The sequence below is a fragment of the Typopeltis vanoorti genome, chromosome 15 (genome assembly GCF_054136105.1).
Source record: "Typopeltis vanoorti isolate ZY-2024b chromosome 15, IOZ_Tvanoo_1.0, whole genome shotgun sequence".
In the NCBI taxonomy this organism is placed as follows: Eukaryota; Metazoa; Arthropoda; class Arachnida; order Uropygi; family Thelyphonidae; genus Typopeltis; species Typopeltis vanoorti.
The window spans coordinates 106361663-106387384 of NC_143563.1; the positions used below are offsets into that span (position 1 = coordinate 106361663).

General features: G+C 35.2%; 1 protein-coding gene across 5 annotated transcripts in view; it reads right to left on the reverse strand.

Moving 5' to 3' along the window:
• Window positions 1–25722, reverse strand: part of Aatf (Apoptosis antagonizing transcription factor) — a 236731-nt gene that overhangs the window by 55320 nt on the left and 155689 nt on the right. For 4 of the 5 annotated variants that reach the window (XM_090405096.1, XM_090405095.1, XM_090405093.1 and 1 more), the window contains 2 exons: window positions 25147–25286; window positions 7631–7711 (listed from right to left, as the gene is read on the reverse strand). In XM_090405096.1, the coding sequence (XP_090261222.1) occupies window positions 7631–7711; window positions 25147–25286 (221 nt within the window). The remainder of the gene's footprint in view (window positions 1–7630; window positions 7712–25146; window positions 25287–25722) is intronic. The other variant, XM_090405094.1, reaches the window with a different exon arrangement.

Below are 25722 nucleotides of genomic sequence, written 5' to 3' on the forward strand. Positions count from 1 at the left end.
CCATCATGCAGGTTCAGGACATAAGAGCATACAGAGTGTTGGACCTTAGCTTGTGCTCAATTAAGTTTTATCGTTTTATAGTTCCCTCTCGTTAGTATTTAACTAGTTGTAGGCTGATATATCATCCGAACATAAAGAAAATTTGTATTATACTGCGCAACTCTATGTTCTGAATTACATGTGCAACTTTGATAAATCAACCTTCAACTGTACCAGGTTATTATAAAGCTGATTTTAGGCAGAGGTTCTCACTATTAAGCAAAGCTCCAGCTTTTGGTTCGAAATATTTAATGAGCGGTTCGGTGAAAGAAAATCAGGCAAACTCTAAATTGATCTTAGATGAAAAAAAAAAAACATTTAATGCAGTGTCACATATAATTACATCATAACGCAATCTTCCAACAGGGACATTACAATTAAACGAATATAAAACTCTCATTAAGATACTAACTAGTACACTACTCAGCTGAGCTTAAAATTTATAATTAAAAACTATATTAACAGATCTTATTCTTCCTGTTACAAAGCACTTCTAACACAACTTCACTCTGACCAAGGTTACATCTCAAAATATTTCAAATATCAAATCAATTCAAGATATTCAGAAAGAATACAACTCATGAACCATCAGACATTCATTTGTAATTCTCTAAGCTCAGTCAATCAAAATTAGTTCTTGTAAGTTCGAGATTCCTAAATTACAACAAATAGGCTTCTCAATATTCTCGTTCAGTCAATGAACACTTAATTCAATAATATAGTATTTGTCACTTGAAGAGGGAAAAGTTTTGGCACATCACACATTCAATCTTAACTCGCTAAATACAGAAACTAGGAATAAATTACTTTTGGCGGAATTAATTTTCGTTACTTCTCACTAAGTATAGTAAAGGTAATCTTACCAGGATATAGCTTCATCACATAAGGAGATTGAACAACATCTTTAAAGTCCTTGCTGACTTTTACTTAGTAACATAAACTTAAAGAATCCTCAATTTCCGCGATTGATTTATAGACTTGGGAGAATATAACCTTTTTGCACTTGGTTTAAATTATCTACCCATTTCTTCCTTTTCTTATATGCATTATCCTATGTCCTGCACTTTTCCACTGCTAGGCGTTAGGAAGTTTTGGTAGAAATCCAACTCTGAAAAAGATAAGTTAAAATGCCAAGCGATTCCCGGTCCTTTCTATTCCGTTTTCAGCACGTCAAAATCCCCCTTCAGTCTCTAGCTAGTTCTCTATACTCCCCCACTCGTTCTTTTTTTTTACTTTCGCTTTCGTGTCTACTCATTCCTTTTTCCCGCCAGTAACTGGTTCTCACCGGTTTAGCTCACATCGAACTTGCTTTTATAGTAGTTCACGCTCCAACATAGGAGAAATTTGCATTTCTCACAACAACCAATCAAATGATATCACAAGGAATCTTCTGGATATATTAAAATTACATACATCACAGTTTCTTATATTATTATTAAAAGAATAAAGCAAATAAAATAAATGACACTTTAATACAGAGCCTTTTCATGTCTATGATATACCCTAAAATTACATAAATAAAATTAACTAACAAAACTCAAAAGGAATTACATGAATAACATTTTATAAGTAAGAGACCAACAAAATAAATTTAAATAAGTCCTGCTTATGATATGGTAGATCGTGTTAATTATGAATGAAGTATTATTAATTATAAATATCTTCATTCACAATTGAACAAAATCAGAATTCCATGGTGGATTCAGGAAGAAAGCAGAAAAGAAGTATGAATACTGAAAGTTCCTAGCAAGTCAGCAATTTTTCTGAGAGAATACACAGAAAAATGTGAAAAAAGTGACCCAATATGCAAAAGTAGCAAAACAAAAGTCAACGGGAGAATCCCCCCTCCCCCATGTTATAATTTTGTGTGCTTCATGTATAGTTCTTGTTAGTCATTTACATTCTGTTCCTTCTTTCTTGGAAAACTGTAAAATCCTTTGATTTTTCCATAATTTCTTTTGTTCTATTTCATGATTTTCTCTATTTCTCACAGTTTCATTTGTTTTATTTCCTTTTTTTTTTTTTTAATCTCCTGCCAATTTCTTTGTTTCATGGGAATGGGATGGTCAATATTTTTTTCATAAATTTGCTCCAGCAAACCTTGTACTATAATAAAGTATGTTGCTCGTCCCTAGGAGTTGGCCAAAGCAAGTGTTTCTGTAAAAGATTTATAATTGCTACACTGCATAATTTAAAAAGACTGGTCAAAAAAGCTGAATTCCAGATTATTTGAGTACAGCTTTCATGATTTCCATCTACAAAAAAGGAAATAAGAATGCGAGAATTTACCAAATGAGTGTTCCAGGTCAGATTTATACAAGCATAATAAAGAAGTTATGTTTTCATTTTAAGACAGATAGTTCAGAAATGATGGGAATGAAACAAGGATCTGTATTTAAGTTTCATAGACCTGAAAAAGGCATATGACAAAGCATCAAGAGAAAAGCTGTTTAAAAAGCTATAATTATATGATGTAAAGAAACATACAGAGCAATACAGTCTATATTTAAGTTGTAACTCAGCAGTCAGAATTGAAAGAAGTACAAGAAAATGGTTTGATGTAATATCAGGTGTAGGACATGGGTGCACACTATCTCCAATGTTATTCATCATCTGTATGGATCATATTATTAAGGAAAGTGGCATTAGGCCTGATATCAGAACTGGAGACATTAATCTCAGCAATTTCCTTTAAGATGATAATGTATACTCTTAAATACATCTAGTACAAGTCTGCAGGAATCATTACCTAAACGGAATAACTGCTGTAACAAATTTGGTAGGAAAATCAGCAATTTAAACCAAGTGCAATATAAAATGAAAAGTCCATGAAAGCATCAACTGTACTGAATGGGGAATCTATCTAGTCTTGCCATAAATACTGTTACAACATCTGCACACCCTAGCAGTGCATACAGAATTGCACAAGTCTGGTTCCATTAGTGGTGCTGGGTACATGTTAACCCATATACATGTTAACCCATATAGCTAGACAGCTGTCTAGCTATATGGGTTAACATATAATGGGGAGATTATGAGAACCATATAGCTCCAATAGCACTTCACAAGATTGGAATACAGCTACCTGTTATTTTCAACATGCTAAAAACACTTGGGATCAGTAGGATGTTTGTGTATAAGACTATTAACTATTATAATGATACTGAATTAAATAAACACATGTAATAACCACAGTAATAAGTTTTAATAAGTAAATAAGTATCTTAGGACATCGTCAGTACAGTTAATTCAAACAATAATAGGAATAACATACAATTAGGGCGAATGATCACAATGGAATCCCAATATGCATGCAGTTGCGTGTTATAGAATTAACACGCAACTTAGAACATCATCAGTACAGTTAATTCAAACAATACTATGAATAACATACAATTAGGGTGAATGATTACAATGGAATCCTATTATGCGTGCAGTTGCATGTTATAGAATTAACATGCAACTTAGAACATCATCAGTACAGTTAATTGAAACAATACTAGGAATAACATACAATTAGGGCACATGATTACAATGGAATCCTAATATGCGTGCAGTAGCATGTTATAGAATTAAATTAAAATATATCTGGAGGAAAAAAAAAAAGATTACATTAAAATAAGATAACATATAAAAATTATTATATATACAATAATATATATATAAAAAATTCGGGGATCCAAGCATTTGATAAAATGCTTGGATCCCCGAATTCTTATCTACATAAAAAATACCTTAATTTGTTAAATCGATCTAAGAAAAATACCAACAAATTACCAACCGAAAAATGGGTTGTCAACTTATCTAGCCGTCCACTAACAGAAAATGAATTAAATGTTCTAGCAAGAGGTCATAAGTTTGCCATTTCACCTAAATGCTTTTCATATTTAGATTTTATACACAACATTGAAAGAAACATAGCCATGGCTATGTTTCTTTCCAGTACTGAAGTTTCCAGTTTCTATGTCACAAGTTTCGAAATAGCCAAACCTTCGGACTTAAATATCCCACCATCAGAATTGAAAGCTCTTACTACCTTAAAACGTAATAAAAACATAATCACCACCAGAGCCAACAAGGGAAATACCGCTGTTGTTCTACATGCCAATTCATGACCGAAAAATGAATTTAGTACTCCAAGATCGAAATACTGAGGCCAAATTTAATTATGATCCTACAAAAAGACAGCTCAAGAAACTGAACAAGTTACTTGATGAAACCATTTCCTTAGATGAAGAAACAATAAAAAAAAACTCAGGACATACCATGCTAGGCCTCCTAAAATATACGGTTTACCTAAGCTTCACAAGAATAAGGTTCCACTCAGACCCATCGTGGATTCTATTAGCAGCCCAAATTACAAGTTATCGAGATTTTAATTTCATCTTCTCCGTCCTCGCACAGGCCACTCAGCCTCATCAATTAATAATTCCACAGAGTTTCACGCAAAAATAAAAGACATTCAACTGTTGGAAACTGACATGCTAATTAGCTTCGACATTGTCTCCCTCTTCACTAATATTCCCCATGAGGAAACGGTAGACTTGTTAACTCAAAAATTTCCATCTGATATTGTTGAATTATTCAAATTTGTTATTACGTTTGGTTACTTCACTTGGAAAGAAAAAATTTACAAGCAAGAGGAAGGAACAGCAATGGAGGGTCTCCCTTATCACCAAACTTAGCAAACCTGTTTCTAGAATACCTTGAACAAAAATTTTCATGATTAAACCCAAACCAAAAATTTGGCTACGTTATGTCAATGATGTCTCTGCTGTCTGGGGTCATTCCGAACAAGAACTATACCTGTTTCTAGATAAAATAAACCTTCTTCATCCTCACATCAAATTTTCGCTAGAAAAAGAATCTCCACAGGGTATCTCCTTTCTGGATTTACACATCCAAAGAAAAGATGGTTCCATCTCTACTCCTGTCTCAGAAGCAAGCTGACATTTTCAGGTCGCTACATTCACAATTCTTCTGATCATCATCCATCTCAAAAATTTGGCATCATTAAATCATTAGTAACCAGACCACACAGATTCTGCTTTTTGAAGAATCTCAAAACAAGAATTGGAAATAATCAAAAATACAGCCATACTAAATTGATACAATCTTAAAACAACTCAAAAAACCATCAGTCACTTCCCCACACATCAACCTAGACAAGAACAAGCCCATAGGATTCCCATACCTTATGTCAAAGGCATCTCCGAATGTCTTTCAAAAATTATGAAGAAATACAAACTTGCTACTATCTACAAACCAATCAACCAGATCTATAACTTGTTACCTTCTCCTAAAGACTAACTCTCACATCTGATGCTACCTGGCGTGTAAGAGGTTCCATGTTCCTGTAAATTGTCTTACTACGGACAGACAGGCAGATCTGTTCATAAACGCATTTCGGAACATCAAGACTATATCCGTCTTATCAAACTGCAGAAATCTGGCCTTGCACAACACGGAGTTGAAAACTCAAACCATAGAATCCATTGGGAAAAGGCCAAACTTCTACACAGAATTGTGAAGCCCTACTTCACAGACCAAATCTAAACCGTAATGCCGTTCTTGCTATTCCTAAAGTATGGGAAATTGTCATACAAAATTTTAATGTAATTTTTTTTTTCCCTAGATATGTTTTAATTTAATTCTATAGCAAACTACTGCACACATATTGGGATTCCATTGTAATCATGTGCCCCTGTATGTTATTCCTAGTATTGTTTGAATTAACTGTACTGACGATGTCCTAAGATACATAGGATGAAATATTTACTTATTAAAACTTATTACTGTGGTTATTATATGTGTTTGTTTAGTCATGAATTCTCCACAGGTTTCATTGTACAATAAAATGATAGAATTATACAGAAGTAATGATACAGAAGATGTATCTTCTGTATCATTAAATCCACTAAAGAATAGGATGACAATGCTGCATTAGGGCAAAACAGCTTGTGAGGGCTGCGAAGGCATGTCTCTGCTGTAATCCTGTGAGAATACAGAAAGTAATGTGGGAAGAGATGAACGTTTTGCAGAGAACAATGTCACGCGTACTAACTGATGACCTAGGGGTGAGAGCCGTTCGTCGTTCTACTGGACACTTCCTAATACCACAACTTATGCAGCACAGGGTGATAAAATCAAAGGCACTTCCCTGGCGGTACATGAACAACAGACACAGAAATATCCTCTTCACAGACGAGAAGATTTTCGCCATTGAAACTTCGTTTAACCACCAAAAAATGATCGGGTACATATCCCAGATGATAGCACAGCACATGCCATAGCACCTAGGATTCAGAGGTTACTGACACGTGTTAGTGATCGTTTGGTGGTGGCGGGGATCCATGTTGTATTTCTGCGAGTAAGATGTTGAAACCTCTGCCAAAGTGCATCAAGACACTATGCTGGAACTTGTGGTATGGTCCCTGAACTCCTTGTTTCATGGTAGGCTTCCAACTTGACACAAGGCAAGGACCACACAACAGTGGTTGAAGGCGAATGTGCCCTACCACATATCACCATCTGATTGGCTGCCTGGAAGTCCCAATCTGAATCTGTTGGACTTCAAATTGTGATCATAGCTTGAGAGTAGGCTGCAAGAAACGACACCCCAGCATCACCAGCCTGAAGGTGAATTTCGAGCGAGCAATGGCTGTGTTTCTGCTGGATATTGTGCCTGCCACCATCGATACATATGACCTCACAGACTTCAGGCATGTGTGAAGGCAAAAGGGGAAATATTTCAAACATTGAATGCTGCTATATGGACATTATACATGTGGTATGTATGTGCTGAAAGCTGCAAATGATTTACTGATAGATTAAAGGTTTATGTGATGTTCAAGGCATTAGTAATTAGGGTTAGACTATGTATAACTCATGCACAAGTTAAGCATGATCAACTATTTAGGAAAAATTTCTAGTTAAGATGGCAAATGAAATATGGAAACAGACTTGTTTGTTAAACTTTTTTAAGACTGCTCCATACATAAAAATGTTCCTTTTTCGCAGAACTCCTATGTCTGTATACGGTGAGAGCTCTTACAAGTTTATGTGGAACCTAAGGTTCTGTATCTGCATAACACAATTTAAAAAAACACTGAAATAGATGACAGAATAAGCAAAGCTACTATGATAGGAAGTCAACTGAATATATTTATAATGGAATAATGAGAAATTAGTCAAAATACTAAATTAGCTGTCTATAAGATGGTGTTCAACTCAATTTTTAACTTAAGGATCAGTATAGGGTTAGAAATAAACCAGATGATCAAAAGATTAAAGACCACAGATATAAGATTTGATTGATTCATTGATTTATGGTTTATTGGCATGAGGACTACGAAGGTTACAGCAGTACACAAGGTGTGCAGGAAACTTGTTCAATGTGACAGAAGTGATCTCACAGTAAGAGCACACATTGCATAGAGTGACACATGTGAATAATCCTGATACATACAGCACTCCAGGATTCAGTTTTTAAAATTTTTAAGCAATGTAGTATCGATACAAAAATAGAATTCAGAATCAAACGTGATGTAATTAATTCTTTGTAAAAAAGTTAAAAGCATCATGTAATTACCTTATTTTCCTTGATTTGCTGGCTTTTGTATCAACTTTCTTTTTCATTTTATTTCGAAGTTTCTGAATATCTAACCACTGCCTGTTAGAGAAAGGACAAATAATAATTTCTCACATAAAAATAAAATGAAAAATATATACAGGGGGTCCTCGAGTTACGCCGGAGATCCGTTCCTACGGACCGACATAATGCAATTTTCAATGCAAGTCTACTTACCTAACCTAAAACACCCTAAAGTCATATGTATATATCAAGAAAGAACTTGACCATAGGAAAATGAAAGGGAGAACATAATTAATGTATAGTACAGAAAAATGACAAAAATGAAACTGTAATTAAAAAAACAAAACAAAACATAAAAATGAGAACAATCCCCAAAATGACAAATAAAACTGTACATTCTGTACAGGTGATTAAAAAAAAAAAAATTTTTAAAAAATGAAAACAATTCTTTACCTTTTATTCTGTGGTTGGCTTGCACACTGGAAGGGGCATTGCAAGGAGTGAGAGACTGACTTAATGGAAGTGGGCTGAAGAGGCAAGATAAAAGGCAGTATCTCCTGCACCTTCTGCAGGAGATACTGCAGGTGCAACTGAAGAAGATGGAGGGCTGGAAGAGGAACTGAAGAGACAGTTGAGGTACCAGCACCTGCTGCAGGCCTCTCTACCTTCGTGAAAAAACGTTCCAGGCTAGTCTGGAATGATACCATCCTCTTCTCCTCGTATATCTCCCTATAACACTGCAGGCAATCCATAACCCCTCGGAAGACCTTTGTGTACCTAGCAGTGTTGCGATCCTCAGCCTCAAACTTGGCCAGCCCATCCTCAATGAGGGCAAAACCTTCTGCTAAGCCCTTGGTGGTGAATCTCCTGGGTTCAGAGGTTGGAACCGTTTCCTCCTCCTCAATCAGCTGCTTCTCTAACTGAATGAGGTCTTCTGCTGACAATTCCTCCCCATGAGATGCCAGAAGCTCTGTGACATCTTCGGCCTCCACTTCAAAATTCATCTGCTTCCCCAGGGCAACAACCTTCTCTGTGACAGCCTCAACTGTCTCCTCATAGTCATGGAAATCATTCACAAACTGGGGACACAGTTTTTTCCACACACCATTCAAATTTGACTGCTTCACTTAATCCAAAGCATGCTCAACATTTTGCATGGCATTATAAATGCTATACAATTTCCAAAAGTCTTTGAGGGTTAAGTTCCTGTCTTTTTCAGTTGCCCTGAAAGCCATAGCAAATGTCCTGCAGAGGTAGTAGGACTTAAAGGAAGCAATAACACCCTGGTCCATAGGCTGCAAAAGGACTGTGATGTTTGGTGGAAGGTAAACCACCTTAACATTAGGGTGAAAGTCATCCAAGTGGGCAGGGTGACCAGGGGCATTGTCTAGCACTAACAATGCCTTAAAGGGTGTACAGTACCTCTGAACTTCTGGGCACAAAATGGTTGGTATACCAGTCCTCGAAGATTTGAAGTGTCACCCATGCCTTCCTATTGGACCTCCAGATGACAGGCAGTTGATCCTTCCAAATGCTCTTGGATTTTCAGCCTGATAGACCAACAAGGGCTTCAGTTTTAAGTCACCAGCAGCATTAGTCCCAAGAAGCAAAGTCAGTCTCTCCTTACCAGCTTTATGGCCTGGTGCTGCCTTCTCCTCGCTGGCAATATAGGTACGATTAGGCATACCTTTCCGAAATAGGCCTGTCTCATCCACATTAAACACTTGTTGAGCACTGTAGCCCCCTCCCTCCCTTATTATCTCAGCCAATCCCTCAGAAAACTCACCAGCTGCTTTATCATCACCACTAGCAGCTTCACCTTGCACCTTAAGGTTATGTAAATTGCCCCGAACCTTAAACCGCATAAACCAACCTTTACTAGCATTAAACTCTTCACCTGCACTCATTTCCCCCCTTTCACTTATCAATGCCTCAAACAATCTTTTCACCTTTTCTTGAATTAACATGAGGCTAATTGGAAAATGGCGTTGATGCTGGTCTTCCAGCCAAAGAACAAGAAGCCTTTCCATCTCAATCCTGAGCCTACTAAGTTTTTTCATAATCACGGTCGATTTGATGGGCGCCAATCCTTTCACATGTTCAAGGATGCGAAATTTTATCCTTGATAATAGTCCCGACTGTGGTATGACTTAAGTTCAACGTGTGGCCGATGTTTGTTGGCGTTTCTCCCTTTTTTTAATGCCTAATTTCACTTGTAATGTAATGGCTTTCCTTTTCTTCGACACAGTGCCATTGGAAGAGTCTGCCTTAAGTTTGGGAGCCATATTGAAGAGTAAAAAGTCACAAAAAAACACAAACACAAAAGTAAGAGAGCGGATATAAACAAAGCACGCGGTACCCAAAGAGCGTATACTGGGACCCAAGCGATGCCACCTCTCCCAAACAAACGCCGTGTAACAGCGTATTCTTCCGCTGCACTCACAAACAAGTTCGCCCGCAACGTTTGAATTTTACGCCACACTGGTTCAAATCGAAATTTATTTTTTAAATTATTTATGGGATTACCGCCGTAAAGTCAAAACGACGCATGTCGAGGATGACGTGGGTCGAGGACCCCCTGTATATTTCAAAAGAGTATGTTCACCACTACTCTTTCAGGATATGAAATTCAATTTATTTTAAACTAATAGCTATTCTAATAATGTAGTGCAAAGCTACTTATAAAACATTATCTGGAAATGAGCAAAAATCAAAACTTAGCTACAAAAATTTAAGCCTCTTTCTTAAATATCTTATAATGATATTGTAATATCTATACACTTATTCCCTAACTCCATTAATACCTGAAATTTTATTTTAAAAGGTGAATAAAATTAAAAATTAATTAAATAAAATTAATAAAAATCAGCTGTTTTCCATAAAAATGATCTGCAGAATGTAAATAATTTACAGACCAGAAGCATTATGAGCTGCATTCTTACTACATCAGATTTGCATATTATGAAATGCCATAATCCTACATAGGCTCCATATTATAATGAGAACATTAACAAGTTATTCTTATTCAATGTTCAATTTTCACATTCTTACAGTGTGTGCGTATGTGTGTGTGTGTGTGTGTGTGTGTGTGTATATATATATATATGTAGAAAGTAAAGAATGTAAATCTTTCTTTCACGGTTACACAGTGGTCAGCATTCAATGTGTATCATTATGGACACAAACTCCCATGTCAGAACAATTACTTTACTTAAAACTAATAAAATAATATTCAGCATTCCAACCCTTACATCAAGGTTAGGAAAACACAGAGTCATTGACACAAGCTACAGCATAACTTAAATCCTAAATTTAAATCCAGTCTAGGACACAAAGAATCTTTACAGGACAAAACCGGACTTTTCAACTGAAGAGAGGTTAGCCAGTCCTGAAAACTTGGATTTTTCATCCCACAAAACAGGCAAACCAGCCCAATGGGTGTAAATTAAAGATGCCAAGAAATTATATTCTGGGTTTCAAGTAAAAGCAAACAAAGTTTGTGCATCCAAATGGGTGGAATGGCTTATGTGTTGGTAGTTCATGGTTATTTTATTTAATGGCTTTTTATTCACAACACAAGAATAATAAGAAAATAATATTTATGATATTTCACTGTAGTTATATCCAGCATCATCAGAGCACAAAAACAGTTTGTCAGAGTATGCAAACAGCACCAATTAGTTACAGTGGAATCAGTTTAAAAAACTGTAATGGAAAACACAAGAAACTAAAGTCCTAATTGGCACCATCTATTGTTGGATAAAGGGAGAGGTAACATATTAATTTGATCTTAAAACGACTCCCAGATTTTTGGTAAACTGATACAGCCATACTTGTTGAGGTTTGGGGAATACTTTAAAGCAATCTCTCTGACTTATGACTTCTGTGTAGCACTTTTGTTTTCTTCCATTTGATCTCATGTGAAGGGTTATCCAAGGCATGATTTGTTGGTCCCAACTTGCCATAACAATGGTGCTGAATGTATTTTTTTGTTAATTACTAAAGAAAGAGCCAAAAGGCCTCATTTCAGCGATGCAATGCCGGATTTAATATTCACTTTACCTATGTATTTTTTGTTCTTCGAGACAGATGTCAAGAGTTCTTCCTGTCTGTCCATAGTAAGTCAGGTAACAACAACAGGGCACTTCATAAATTCCTGGATGTGATAAAGGAGAGAGTTTGTCCTTACGTGAATAGAGGCTAACCAACCAGAAGAAAACAGACAATTTCTAAATATAGAACACAGTGCAGATAGGGTTAAGTGAATAATCATAACAATATCATATTTTTATGGAGCCAAGTCACTTGGCTGTAACAGACCACTGAGCCTAAAAGAAAAAGGGAAGAAGCGACATCATTTTCTACTGGTTAGTTTAATTCTCAACAGTACTGTTATTTCTAAGATCTGTTTATTGTCCATTAACAGATCAATTTACAACCATTGGTTGTAAATTGATCTATATTTCTCCTGGTTTGGATGTTTTTGGAGTTATGCAATCCTGTTCTTCTGTTGTTCTATTGCTAAATGTGATACAGGTTGTAGAAGGGCATTCCAGACTCTTGGAATGATTATGCCATCATTCTTGTTGAGACTAGGATAAGCATCTCACAGGCTTCTTTCAATTTTTTTTTTCCCTTCAAAGTTTTGGTACAACGTAAAGACTGAAATGACTTTCCAATCAATGCTGATCAAGTGCATGATCAGCAAGGCCTGTTATTCTGTGATTAAAGAACTTAATGTAACATTCGAGTTATTTTCTTACTGGGACTCTACGTCCTGTCTTTCCTATGTAGGATAAATCACATATGCTAAGGATTTGATATACCCCTGAGTAAGCCAGGTGAGGAAGGGTAACTTTAGAAAAGACGAGTATGTTTTTTAATTGAGTGGATGGTTTGAATGTAGCCTTAATATTGTATTCAAATGTTTTAAGGGAACATGCATACTAGACATATTTCTAGATCTTTATACAGCTTACACATGTAGAAAATATATACAATTTATTAAAAATCTCCAGTATATTTCATCCAATGTAACATGTACTTCCTCAGGGAAAAAGACTGGCAACTACACACAAAACATGAATTATAAGAATGAGTTATGTAGCACATTACTTACTACCTTGTGTCTTAGTTGCAGCTAAGTTGTCTCAGTTGAAAGGACTAAACTATTAGAGTTTAAAGAAACAATTGTTTACAATCTCTTCAGGAAAGTTTCTGCAAATAAATAACCCAAATTTAATTTTTTTTTAAATATATTATTAAGAAGAGATAATGGTACTTCTCAAAACTTTGAAAGTGGCCACTTTCAAAGTTTTGAGAAGTAAACTCTGAACCATAACTAGTCAGAGCAGTTATGGTTCAGACAATTTTGCAGGGTTTCAGATGTTTCAAGAAAAAGATGATCAATTTTGAATCTGCTAATGCAAATGCATGAGAAGAAGAGCCAGACTTGTTGGATTCCAAAATGCAATATAGTCTTGATGTTCTTGGATGCTAATCAAAGCAGAGTGGTCAGTCTGTCTAACATAGCAAAGATGACATGAACAGGTTACCTCATATATTAAGGAGAGAGGTGGTAATTTATCTCTTGCAGATAGTAAGAAAGAAGACAGTTTCTGAGCTAGTTTAAACGAACTCTACAGACTGAATTTGGGAAGAATCTGTGCTATCTGTTCAAACTTTCTTTAAAGTAGGGCATTGAAATTCTTTTCTGCATGGCAGTTTTGCTGTAATCTTCAGATATCACAGTTCTTTTAATTTTATTTAATTCATGCAACCAAAGGTAACCAGGAGAGCAGACTATGTACAAGATTTTTGATAATACCTATCTATCTCTGTGATGAACAATGATGTGAAGACAAGTGAACATATCTGCAGTAAAGGCTGGTTTTCAATAAATCAAAAAATGAACCTGTAGATTTTGATTTGATTTTGAATTGAAGGTATCCACCAAGTATAATCGAAATTAACATCTCACTGAAGGATAGGTCAATCTAGAGTATGATAAGCAGAGACCCAACAAAGAGTCAAATCAATAGATTAAATTAAATTACTGGTTGGCGTACAATTATGGGATGTTACTACTGTTGAGAAGTTAGGAATTTTTCATGTCCGCTCACCATGTCTCTCTAAAGTTCACAAAGATGGCTATTCACTGTAACCAATAGTGGACTGTACTGCTCTCTCACTTAACATCATGCAAAACATATGTCATCTTCAAAATCTCATTGACTACACTAGTTCTTACAATAAACACAGACTTGACTTTAAAAAGCAAATTAAATATGTTTGATATTCATTATGATGATGATGTTTTATTTGATGTAGATCACCACAAGATATTCTTCAATTTTTGCAATCTGATTTTCATGAAGACATTGTAAACCTATTTAAATTCACCATCAATGCAGGCTATTTTATATAGTGAAACAAGTTGTTCAAACAAAGTGAAGTATCACGGGCAGTCCTATCTCATTTAGTTAATTAGTTTATGAAGCATGTAGAAAATCAACTGTTCCATACCATTTTCCTTCAACTTCAACCTCTATGGCTTCATATTCTTGACAATGTATTTGAAGTCTAGTTCCACTCAGAGACAGAATTACTTCAATTCCTGTAAAAAAATTCTTTGTATATTTGTATCATGCTTGCTATTGATCATGAGTTCAACATCCATCTAGCTATTATGGATACCTTAATAATTCAAAATTCTACAGTTTGTTGAATTTTCGGGTTATCAAAAGCCAGTCTTTACTGGCAGATAAGTTCACTCGTCCTCACATCATCATTCAATGCAGAAGATAAGTATTATCAAAAGTCTCGATATGTGAGCTCATGTGATCTGCTCTTCTGATTTTCTTTTTAGATGAATTGAATAAAATTAAAGAGACACTGATGTCTAATAGTTACAACAAAAACCATTCAAAAAATTAACTAATAGCTATCATTCCTTGACCAGACTACAATCCAATGCCAAAATAATTTCAATACTCTACCTAAAAGGAATGTCTGAACAAATAGCATGAATTCTTTGCAAATTCAATCTATTACACTTCCTTCAAATCAGCTCGAAAACTGTCTTCTTCCTTACCATCTACAAGGGATAAATTACCAGATGTCTATCAAATACCCTATTCATGTCATCTTTGCTACTTTGGACAGACTGGCTGTGCTGCTTTGAATTAGAATCCAAAACATCAAGACTACAGTGCATTTTGGAATCTGACAAGTCTGACCTAACTTCTCATTCCACAGACATTAGACACAGAGTTCTTTAGAACCAGACAGATTATTCATCCCAGCAGGTTCAAATTCGATCATCTTTTCCTTGAAACATGAAATTGCCCAAATTTTAACCACTCTGGACTGTATGCCAATCTCAAGGTTTTGGGAAGTGATGACCATTAATTGTTCATAATAATAGATATTTTTAAAAAATTTAATTTGGGTTAGTTATTTGTAGAAACTTTTACAACTATTTCTTTAAATTCTATTAACATAATCCTGTCAACTCAGCTGTGACCAAGACAGGAGCTAGTAAGCAAGTGCTACACGACTCGTGATTTGAATGTAGTTGCTGGTCTTTCTCCATGACAATGTCTATGTTACACTGGATAAAATTGTATATTTTTCTACATGTGTAAGCCATATAAGTATGTAGAAATATTAATGATATTGTATTTTTACAATGTTGTGTCTATTTTCTTAGATATTCCCCTAATGCAAGTACAATAGCTATGGCTTATTGTAATTTTTTTTAATTTATTTTTTTTTAAAGCATTCTTGTGGAAAATTTTGTTGACTGTTTTAGTAATTCTTTATTAAATGTTCAGGTAGCTTAGGAAGGTATTTGAAGTTTGGCAGCTGTGGGGCCAAATGTAAGTATATTGTGAACGTGTCAGAGGCAAACTGAGTTTTTGAATCACTAAATCTAGAGCTTGTTGCATAAAAGTTAACTATGGCAGAAAAAAGTGGATACTATAGCCTTACAGACTTTTTTTTTTTTAGGTGAAATTCTGTCATGCAGGATAATCAGAGTGAAGTATGAGCATATAGAGGATTTCGGTATATGGTAGACATTTGTTCTGTAGGATATTAGGATATTCATGATAAGGGCATTTATCAAATCTGGCTAATAAATCTTTATTATTAAACATGCTGTTCTTAATTTCGTTTATGAAGTGCTGTGTGTGCGCGTGTGTGTGTGTGTGTGCGCGCGCACATGCATGCATGCTTTTATAGGGTAAGGAGAATGACCTACTAAATCTTTGAGTGCCAACACTAGCAGAAAGAGAACATGGAAGAAAAAATGTAAGAAGGTACTGTAATGGATTAAGGATCAAATGATCTGGAAATCATGTTATAGAGATTAATTATGAAACTTTCTCAAGATACTTCACTAGGCAGGCTGTCCATTCCTATGGATTCCAAAAAAAAAAAAAAAAAAACTATAGCCTATTGACCAGAGAATGCTATGCTACCAACTCAGAGCATTTAACAAAACACACCAAGAAAGAATTAACAGAAAATTTGGAATTTCACCGAGCAAACTGTGTGAATGAACTAAAACCAAACTATTATGGTAATATTTAACTGAAAAATCACTGAACATTACCTGATTAAAGAAGGCTGCTGTGAAACTAGGTTCAATAGTGAAAAATCAACAAAACTGGAAGTGAATGAGTTCAACAGGAAAGAAAGTGCTGCAGAGAATTAAGAAAAAACTCTAAACGAATTACAAAAAATAATGTACACCAAATATTCTCATTGAGCTGAGTAGTACAAATTATTAAGAGAGGAAAAAACGATGTTTTAGTCAATTTTCTTTTTGAAAGTTGGCACAAAATTGATTCAAGTTATTATCATGTGCTGCATAATACCAATTACTATTTGGATATGCATAACAATCAGAACCCAGTTAATGAAGGTACTACTGCAGGAGAAATTCGAGTGTATACTGTGGCGCACACACCTGAATCAAATCTTTCAAGGCTTACTTATCACCATATGCCCTTTCAACTTATCATGCTTTGGTCAAAACAGGATGTTCAGTTCAGGAGTAAATCTCTAATCATATATGTTATATTAGGTTGATTAAACTTCACAAGTTCAGATTAGAAGAGCATGAAGATGACGTTAGCCATGGGATCCTTTGGAATAATACAAGTTGGTGCACTAAAAATATTCAAATATTAATGTCTATTCAAAGAAAGTTTTGAAGCCTTGTTACAATACCTCGAATCTCAACCATAATAATGAGATATCTATTCCTTGCATTTCTTAGTTTTAATGCATTGATGATGGTTTATGATTTCTGATATTCCAAAGAAATATGCAAATATTTAATTTTTTTATCCATGTCATTCAAGATTTTATTGAAGATCATGCTAAATGGAATTCAGGCAGAGATACCCAAGGAACAAGCAGATTTTAGGAAAAGTAAGGACACCAGAGATCAGATCCTTTGCCTTAGACAGATTATAGAAAAATAAAAATAATTTAAACTCTCTCTGGTAATGTGTTTCTTCATCATCAAATTCTTGCCACGTACCCTCAAGGGGTGTACAGGATATGACAGTACTACATGAAAAAATTACATCATTACTAACTTCCTATCTACAATTTTCCTCCAAATCAGTCTGTTACTTGTCAAGACTCCAACATTATCAGATCTTATATTTCTATCTTCTAAGGCACTTTGTACCGTATCAATCCACCTATATCTTGGTCTTCCTCTGGATGGTTTTCCTGCCAACCTGGCAGAGAACACTTGTTTTGCTAATCTTTCCTAGCCCATTCTGTTTAAGAAATCACACCACCTGAGATTAGCTCTGCTAATGCATTCCTGGATGCTGACAATATCAAGTTCTTTCCTAATATTGCTCGTTTTTAATATGATATTGCCATTGATGCCATCTGTTCACACCTATAATCTTTCTCAGGACTCTCATATCTGCGGTCTCTAGTCTTTGGTCAAGTGTTTTACTTCTGACCTAGCTCTCAGATCCATAAGTTAAAACTGGTTTGAACACTGTCTTGTATACAGCTAATTTAATGTTCCAACTAATTTCTCTCTTATTCCATATGAATTTATTCAATTGACTTCTTACCATACCAGCTTTGTTGATTCTGTTGTCTATTTCTATATTTAATTTACCATCTTCACTAAGAATCGTGCCTAAGTAGCTGAAATGTTTTACTTGTTCCACAGGTTCTCCATTCACAACACAGTTGACATTTTCAATGATTCTGCCTATTTTCATTGTCTTTGTCTTTTTATTGCTGACCTTCATACCATATCTATTAAAACAGTTATTCAATTCACTCACAGAATCTTGCAGACTTGTAGCAGATTTATTTAGAAGTATAACATCATCCGCATAAAGCAAAGAGCTGACATTAACATCTCCAATTTTGACATGTTTAATACCACTTTCCTTCATAATGTGATCCATATAGATAATGAATAACAGAAGGGATAATGTACATCCTTATCTCACACCAGATTTAACATTAAACCATCTTCCTGTACTTCCTTCAATTCTAACTGCTGACTTACAACTCAAATAAAAACTAAGTATTGCTTGATATAATGCCCCACTGACACCACATAACTGTAGCATATTGAATAACTTCTCTCTTGGCACCTTGTCATATACCTTTTCCAAATCGACAAAACTTAAATACAGATCTTTGTTATATTTCCATGATTTCTCCACTATTTGTCATAAAGTGAAGATCTGATCCTGACAGCCTCTATTTGGCCTGAATCCAGCTTGTTCTTCACCAAGCTTTTCTGAGTAATCTGAGATGTGCTGATGATACAGTACTCCTTTTTAACAATAAGGAAGAACTAAGACAAATTCTTGACAAAGTTAAAATCAGTAATAACAAGGGACTTCAACTCAATCCTAGCAAGACAGTTCTTGAGAAACAAGTGTACCTTAATGGAGAATTGAGGTCAGCATGTTCGAGTACCTGGGATCCATTATTAATGTGAACAATTGCTATTCAGAAGACATCAAAAAAAAAAGATTAGAATTGACTAAAACAACAGTCAGAGAGTTGTCTAAAATCTGGAAGGATGGATCTTTGGAAAATCTATGTCCATGGAAACAAAGTTGAGGATTTTGGATGCAGTTGTTTTTTAAACAGCGAATTATAGACATGAGACTTGGAAACTAAAGAAGTCAGATAAGAAAAGGATAGCTGCTTTTGAGATGTGGTGTTACACAGGGCTGCTGAGGATATCATATACTGAAAGGTGTACAAATGAATGGGTGTTAGAAAACATCAGTAGAACTTTAAGGCTCCTTAAGGATATTGACAGAAGAAAGTTAAAATACTTTGGACACACTGAAAGCATAGAAGGACTCCTCCTAAGAAGAGTAATAGAAGGTAAAGTTCCTGGAAAACGAGGAAGCAGTAGACCATCAATGAGATGGATGGATGGTGTGTGTGTGGAGTGACTGATCTTTAGACAGCTGAAGCCTACAGAAAAGCATACAACAGGACAACATGGTGAGGACTGGTGAGGCACATCACCAAACATCGAAGTGACCATAAGGCTACTGTGGATGCCCAATGAACAGATTATGATGATGGATTCATGTCACCATGTTTTTTCAATCATATCACTCCTTTTTCTCCTGTTTGCTAGTGTCTGCAGTCTAATATTTTCAATCTGTCTTCATGATCAGTATTCCACAATCATTTTTAAACGCTTTCCTTTGCACTCTTTCCAATATATCAGAATCACAGAAAACATAACCTGAGTGCAATAGTCCAAGTGAGGTCTTATCAAGGGCTTGTAAGGAGGCAAAATGACTTTCTTATCTTTACATGTCAAGGTTCTTTATGCATTGCCATTATTCTCTGAGTTGTATTTACAATTTTTCCTACATGGACGATGAACTTCAACTTGCTATCTGCCAACACTCCAAGAACCCTAGCCTCATCGGTTTCTTCTAGCATAATCCCACCAATATAATAGGACATTGGATATCTAATCACGCTAAAGTGAATAACTTTACATTTACTGATATTCATTTTCCCATGCCCACAATTCCAGCCTATTCAATTCATTCTGCAAGTACTGCATAACAGTAGCATTCCTGATTACCCTACCTATCTTGGTATCATCAGTAAACAGCTGTATGTCGCTTGTCAGATCCTTCCCAATATCCTTAATGTTCAGATTGAATAACAGTGCACCAATCACTGATCCTTGTGGTACACAACTGGTTACCTTTAATCTTGCGGACTCACACCCGCCATAGACACTTTTTGATATCTGTCAGTCAGCCATCCTCTTATCCACGCTAATATTCTATAATCCAAACCCCATATACTCCAATTTATGCGACAGTCTACCATGCTGTATTCAATAAAAAGCCTTAGCAAAATCCAAAATTGTTTATGAGCACTCTTCTCCTTCGTTTTCAACAATTAAGAAATGGGCTTTGTCTGACATGACAAAGTCAGCAAGAAAGGTCTTGGCATCGGTGTTCTGGGATGCTAATGGCATCTTGTTTATTAATTATTTTGAAAACGATAAAACAATAGGATGTAATTTTTTTCATGTAGTACTATCATATCCTGTACACCCCTTGAGGGTACATGGCAGGAATTTGTGATGATGATAAAACAATAGCCAAGGAATATTATTCTGATCTTTTAACCAGACTAGACAAAAAAACGTGAGAAAAGTTTGCAGAAGAAAAAAATCATCTTTCATCAAGACAATGCACCTGCTCACAAGTGCTTAGGCAAAGGGAAAATTAAGGGATCTGCACTATGAATTGTTGGAACATTCACCCTATTCCCCAGATTTGGCTCCCTCTGACTTCTATCTCTTCCGAAAACTAAAACTCTTCCTCGCTGGTCAGCATTTTTCTTCGAATCAAGAGGTGATTGCAGCAGTAGAAGGGTATTTTGCAGATCTTACTGAGAACCACTATAGGGACAGGATAATGGTGCTGGAACATTACTGGAATAAATGTATTAGTCTTAAGGGAGATTATGTTGAAAAATAAAAATAATTTTGAAATTATAAATTCGTTTTTTCATTGTTAGGCCGAGAACTTTTCAGACCACCCTCATATAGTTAACAGTTGATCAGAGTTGGAACTGACAGTATATTATGATTTAATTGCACATGCTTCGTCCAGCCAATTTGCAGAATTAAAAATCAATTTCTGGAAAGGGAAAAACTTTGCCACTGTCTCCTAAAAGGTTCATGCTCCAGAGTAGTGTTTTGTTTTCCAAATAATGATGATACGCATACTCTCCTCCAGGGGTTGGCAAACTGTCTTAAGGGGGTTTGAGGCACTTTTTTTAAATTTTGATTATTATTTTTAAATATCATATTTTTGTTGCTGTATTGTAGCAACTATTGTACAGGTCTATTCTATAATTAATTTTTCAGTAACTAAAAATATCTCAAAGACGTTTTAAATAAAATATGTCTCTTCACATGTATTGAATGACTTTTTTTAGGCCCATGGCTGGTTGATGGCTCAATTCCAATTCTGTGGTTTGAACTGTTTGCATTAAAAGTTTAAATTCCAATAGTCCAAACCATGCAGTCAGACCTATCTGCTAAATTTTGGAATAATTTTTATCTTAAACAGTAACAGTCCTCACCAACTATTTCACCACCAGTGTGTGTGTGCATGTACGTGCACATACAACATCTACACAAGTTTAATTGTGTTTTCACAAGTCATGATGGATGACTTGTGAAAACAACCTGCCTTTGTCTGAGAGGAGGTATGTCAGAGGTACTAACATTTTTAAAAGGGATATGTGGGTACTGAAAGTTTGGGAAAAACTGTTCCAGAGGATTCAAATCAAAATTCTTTCCAAGTGAATCACAAATGTCAAAATATCCTTCACGCTGAGTTACAGACTCAAAGTTTGGAAGTAATCTCCAGAGTAAAAATTTTTGTTGTTATTTAGGATAAGAGCTAAAGCAACTAATGTTATGAAGTTAGTGTATTGCAGGATGAAAAAACTCAAGTTTCTGGGAGGAAAAATCCTACCACCTACCTATGAAAGACTGGCTAACTCATCTTCAACTGAAAAAAAGCATGGAGTGAAAGAGAAAATTTCCCATATGGTAAGAAGGTGATACATATGTTTATACTAAGAATGATTACAGGTAGGTTAGAGTTATCCTAAAAAGAAAATCTCATCTCATCCACAAGTATAGTGTAGTGAAATGTAAAACAGCAAAGAAACGTTTTGTCCTCCCCCCAGAAGAAACATAACTGGGTTTTGCTAGCACTGAAATCAACATTTTTCATCATTTTGGCTGATTAATGTTGATTTCAGTGCTAGCGAATCCCAGTCATGTTTCTTGTTAAAGACTGCAAAGAACAAAACATTTCTCTGCAGTCGTACATTTTACTACACTATACGTGTGGATAAGATGAGATTTTCTTCTTAGGATAACTCTAACCTACCTCTAATCATTCTTGGCATAAACATAAGTGTCACTTTTTTAGCATCAATTAGGAAATCAGAATTTAGGGTTACAGAAGCTCATATTTTAAAGTTTTGTTGATTTGTTTAATGCAAAGTTTTCAAATGAGAGGAGTGGGAGTACAGTGTGCTTGGCATCAGATTGGATCTGCAGTAATATGAAGAAAACTGAAGGAAGAGTAGACGAAAAACATGGGGATAAACATCTGCCATCACATATAATTTGCAATGAAAGAGAAAGCTGGCAATCAAATTGCAGATGTCAAGACCAATGTGAGAGGAGCATATTTAATATGCCTCTGTGCCATGCAACAAACTTGTTGAATCTATCCAGTAAGTTGAAAACAAAGAGTTCTAAATCATCATAACATAATCACTCCAAGCACTTAGTGAAGATTGTCAGAATAGCTGTGATTCTCTTGATGTCCATTAAATTTCTAAGCATCCAAAGCTGTGAGCTGAATCAGAGATGTATGCAGCCCACCACAACAAACACCATGATATCAAACTAGTGAAAAGTTGCAAAGTTCCACTGGCAAAATCTTTTCCAAAGGGAATAATAATTCACCAAGTAAAACTATTCACTTAAAAAAAAAAAAATGACAATAATAACAATATTCCTGAGTTCCCTGTGATTCAACTTTAAACTGTATGAGTACCCTTCTCAAAATACAAATACAGTAGTGTCTCGCTAATCTGAACTAATAAAAACCATGCTTGTTCGGATTAGCGAAAAGTTCGGATTAGTGAATTTTCCCCCAAGAGACAACAATAACTAGCGTTTAAGACAAAAATAATCAGATTCTAATGTTACATCAATTTAATTCTGTAAATAAATGAAGTAGCTGATAGAAAAAAAGCTATTGTACTGTAATGTAAAACTTAAAAAATAATATACCACACAAGTTTATTTTAGTAAAAATTTAGTTTGTATGTACCTGTATTGTTGAGGATTCTGATTTAATAAAATTGCATAGTTCAGTATATAAATTAATTTGCATAAAAATATCACTTTCTTGTAAACAACACAAAGAGGGTATCCAGTAAAAAAGTTTCACAAAATAACACAAAAAAATTTTATTTCTTCGTAAAAAAAGTCACCGATTTTCTTTTGCTTCTTGGAAGCTAAATTTTTTTCGAATACTTCTTCTTGGAGCTGCATTAGCAATAAAATTTTGTGGAATGGTGTATCATTCTGCTTAGCCCATTCTATACGCATATTAAAACTGTCAACTGCCTCATCACGTTTTACTTTTATTCTTCGAGTCCTTTATCGTCAGCATCGTCTTCTAATTCATTCTGTAGGATCATATTTATCATTTCAGCATCTGATTTGATTTCGAATTCACTTTCGGTTCTACCTGTAATCCATTCCGTAACATCTGTTTGTGAAATTTCAACATCTGGATTTATATTTTTAAACCAAATTATGCATGTTTTGAATTTCATCTTTTTGTGTATCACCATAGTTATCTTGGTAAATTCTAGAAGGCCACAGTTTATTTCCATGATGCTTGAATTGCCTCAGGTTCGATGGCTTCCCAAGCAGCAGCAACTGAGAATGCTACATCCTTAATTATTAATAGTACACAAAATAATATTACGTAATAAATAAAACTTTTTTTTTCTTTCAAACCGCAGTTCAGATTACTGGAGGGTTCGGACTAAAGAGGTTCAGATTAGCGAGATACCACTGTACTCAAAAAAAATTCTCTTGGACAGTCTTTTATAATATACATTGCACCTGTTAAGTAATGAGACAATTATTATATCAAATGAAGAATTTTAATTAAACAGATTCAAAATAATTTTCGTCCAACTCCACATAACATTTTCATCTGTTGTACAGAAGTTCGAAGGCACTGTGGAAGTTCTGAAAGAAACCTCCTTCGGTCTCTGGGTCACATTGTGTTGGATGTCCTCAATATCAATGAAGCATTCCCCTTTCCAGGAGCACTTCATCTGTAAGAAGAGAAAAAACTCTGTGGGAGCCAAATCTGAAAAATAGGGAGGTATGTTCGATCACACAGATCGACTTTGAAGCCAGATATTGCTTCACAGGCAGTGCACAGCACATAAAGCATCTTGTCATGCAACTGTTGTTGTGGAACATTTCTTTCCTGACACATCACATGCAGGCATACAGACTTTGCATTACTCCTAAATAATACTGACCATTCACTGTGGTGCCTTCAGTAACAAATTCGCAGTGAATAATTCCAGGAGCATCGAAAAAAAAAAGACCATTGTCTTGATATGTAATTTAATTTTTGCAACCTTTCTTCTGTCAGACATTCCATTTCCGGATCAAAATGAAAACACTAACTTTCATCACCGGCAACAATTCTTTGCAACATAGCATGATCTTGATCAACTGCATGGATGAAATTCTGACAAGATGCAATTCGGTGCTCTCTCTCTGTTCATGTGTAAACACGTGCAGCACAAACCTCGAACGAACAAATCTTCCTCTTGCACAAATCTCTTTCTAAGATTAATCTGGCAATTTCCTTACCAACACCAATCAGTACAGTGAGTAGCCTAGTGGTTATTTGCCTGTCAACCATTTCCCTAGCTTTCACCACATTTTCATTTGTCCATGAAGAAACTGGCTGTCTACAAGTTCATCCTCCAGGAACTCCCTCCCCCCCCCCCTCTTTAAACGCAACTTTCATCATCTCTAGGAGAGCACCTGTGCATGCTCAAATAGTCATTGCCATAAACTTCGGTCTTGGCACACCTCTGTAGCAGTTTTTCTTAATTTATAGTAAAATTTTATCACACCTCTTTGCTCCATGATGCAACTTTTGACACACTCCACTCACACACTCTTACTTCAACAGGTGCCACAAAAACTGCTGTGTCACCCGACTCGAAAGTTGTACCTGCAATTACAACACACTCCTACAGTCAAAACTATAAACACATTTGTTACTTTTACTCAAAGGGCTGTCCTGTAAAAAATCAATTTCATTACTTAAAAAATAAATATCCACAAGAATCCATATCAAAAACTATTAAGTTACCTGCTGAGTGAAACAGGGTCATTTACATCAGCTGTTTTTTTTTCAATTAGTTCTCTCAATAACTGGTGATAAAAGTCATCGTCATCATATATCTCTGGATCATAATTTTTAAGATGAATATCACATTTTGAGGAAAGTTCCTATTAAAAAAAAAATATTATATGTCATCAGATTATTTATTATGGTAAAGAGAACCACCATTGAGAGTAACACCTTTTAATTCAACAGACGTGTTTCAATCTCCACATTAAGTTAAGGTCATTTCTGGAGCGCACACACACAAAGAGACAAGCTATATACAGCTAAGCCTCATATAACGAGGATGTTAGGTTCCATAGAAATGCCGCATTATATAAATTGCGTTATGTGAGACTTAGATCACATAGAAAAAGTAGGTTATGTTCCAAAATCGTTTTTTTTTTAATTATATAAACAATAATGACATACTCAACAAAATATATTTTATTTAATTCAGGTAATTCATGTAAGTTTACAAAACATAAACTATGAAACAAATACATAGTATAAACTTATAAAATTACAAATTGTACGTAAACTTCATTGCACATAATGCAT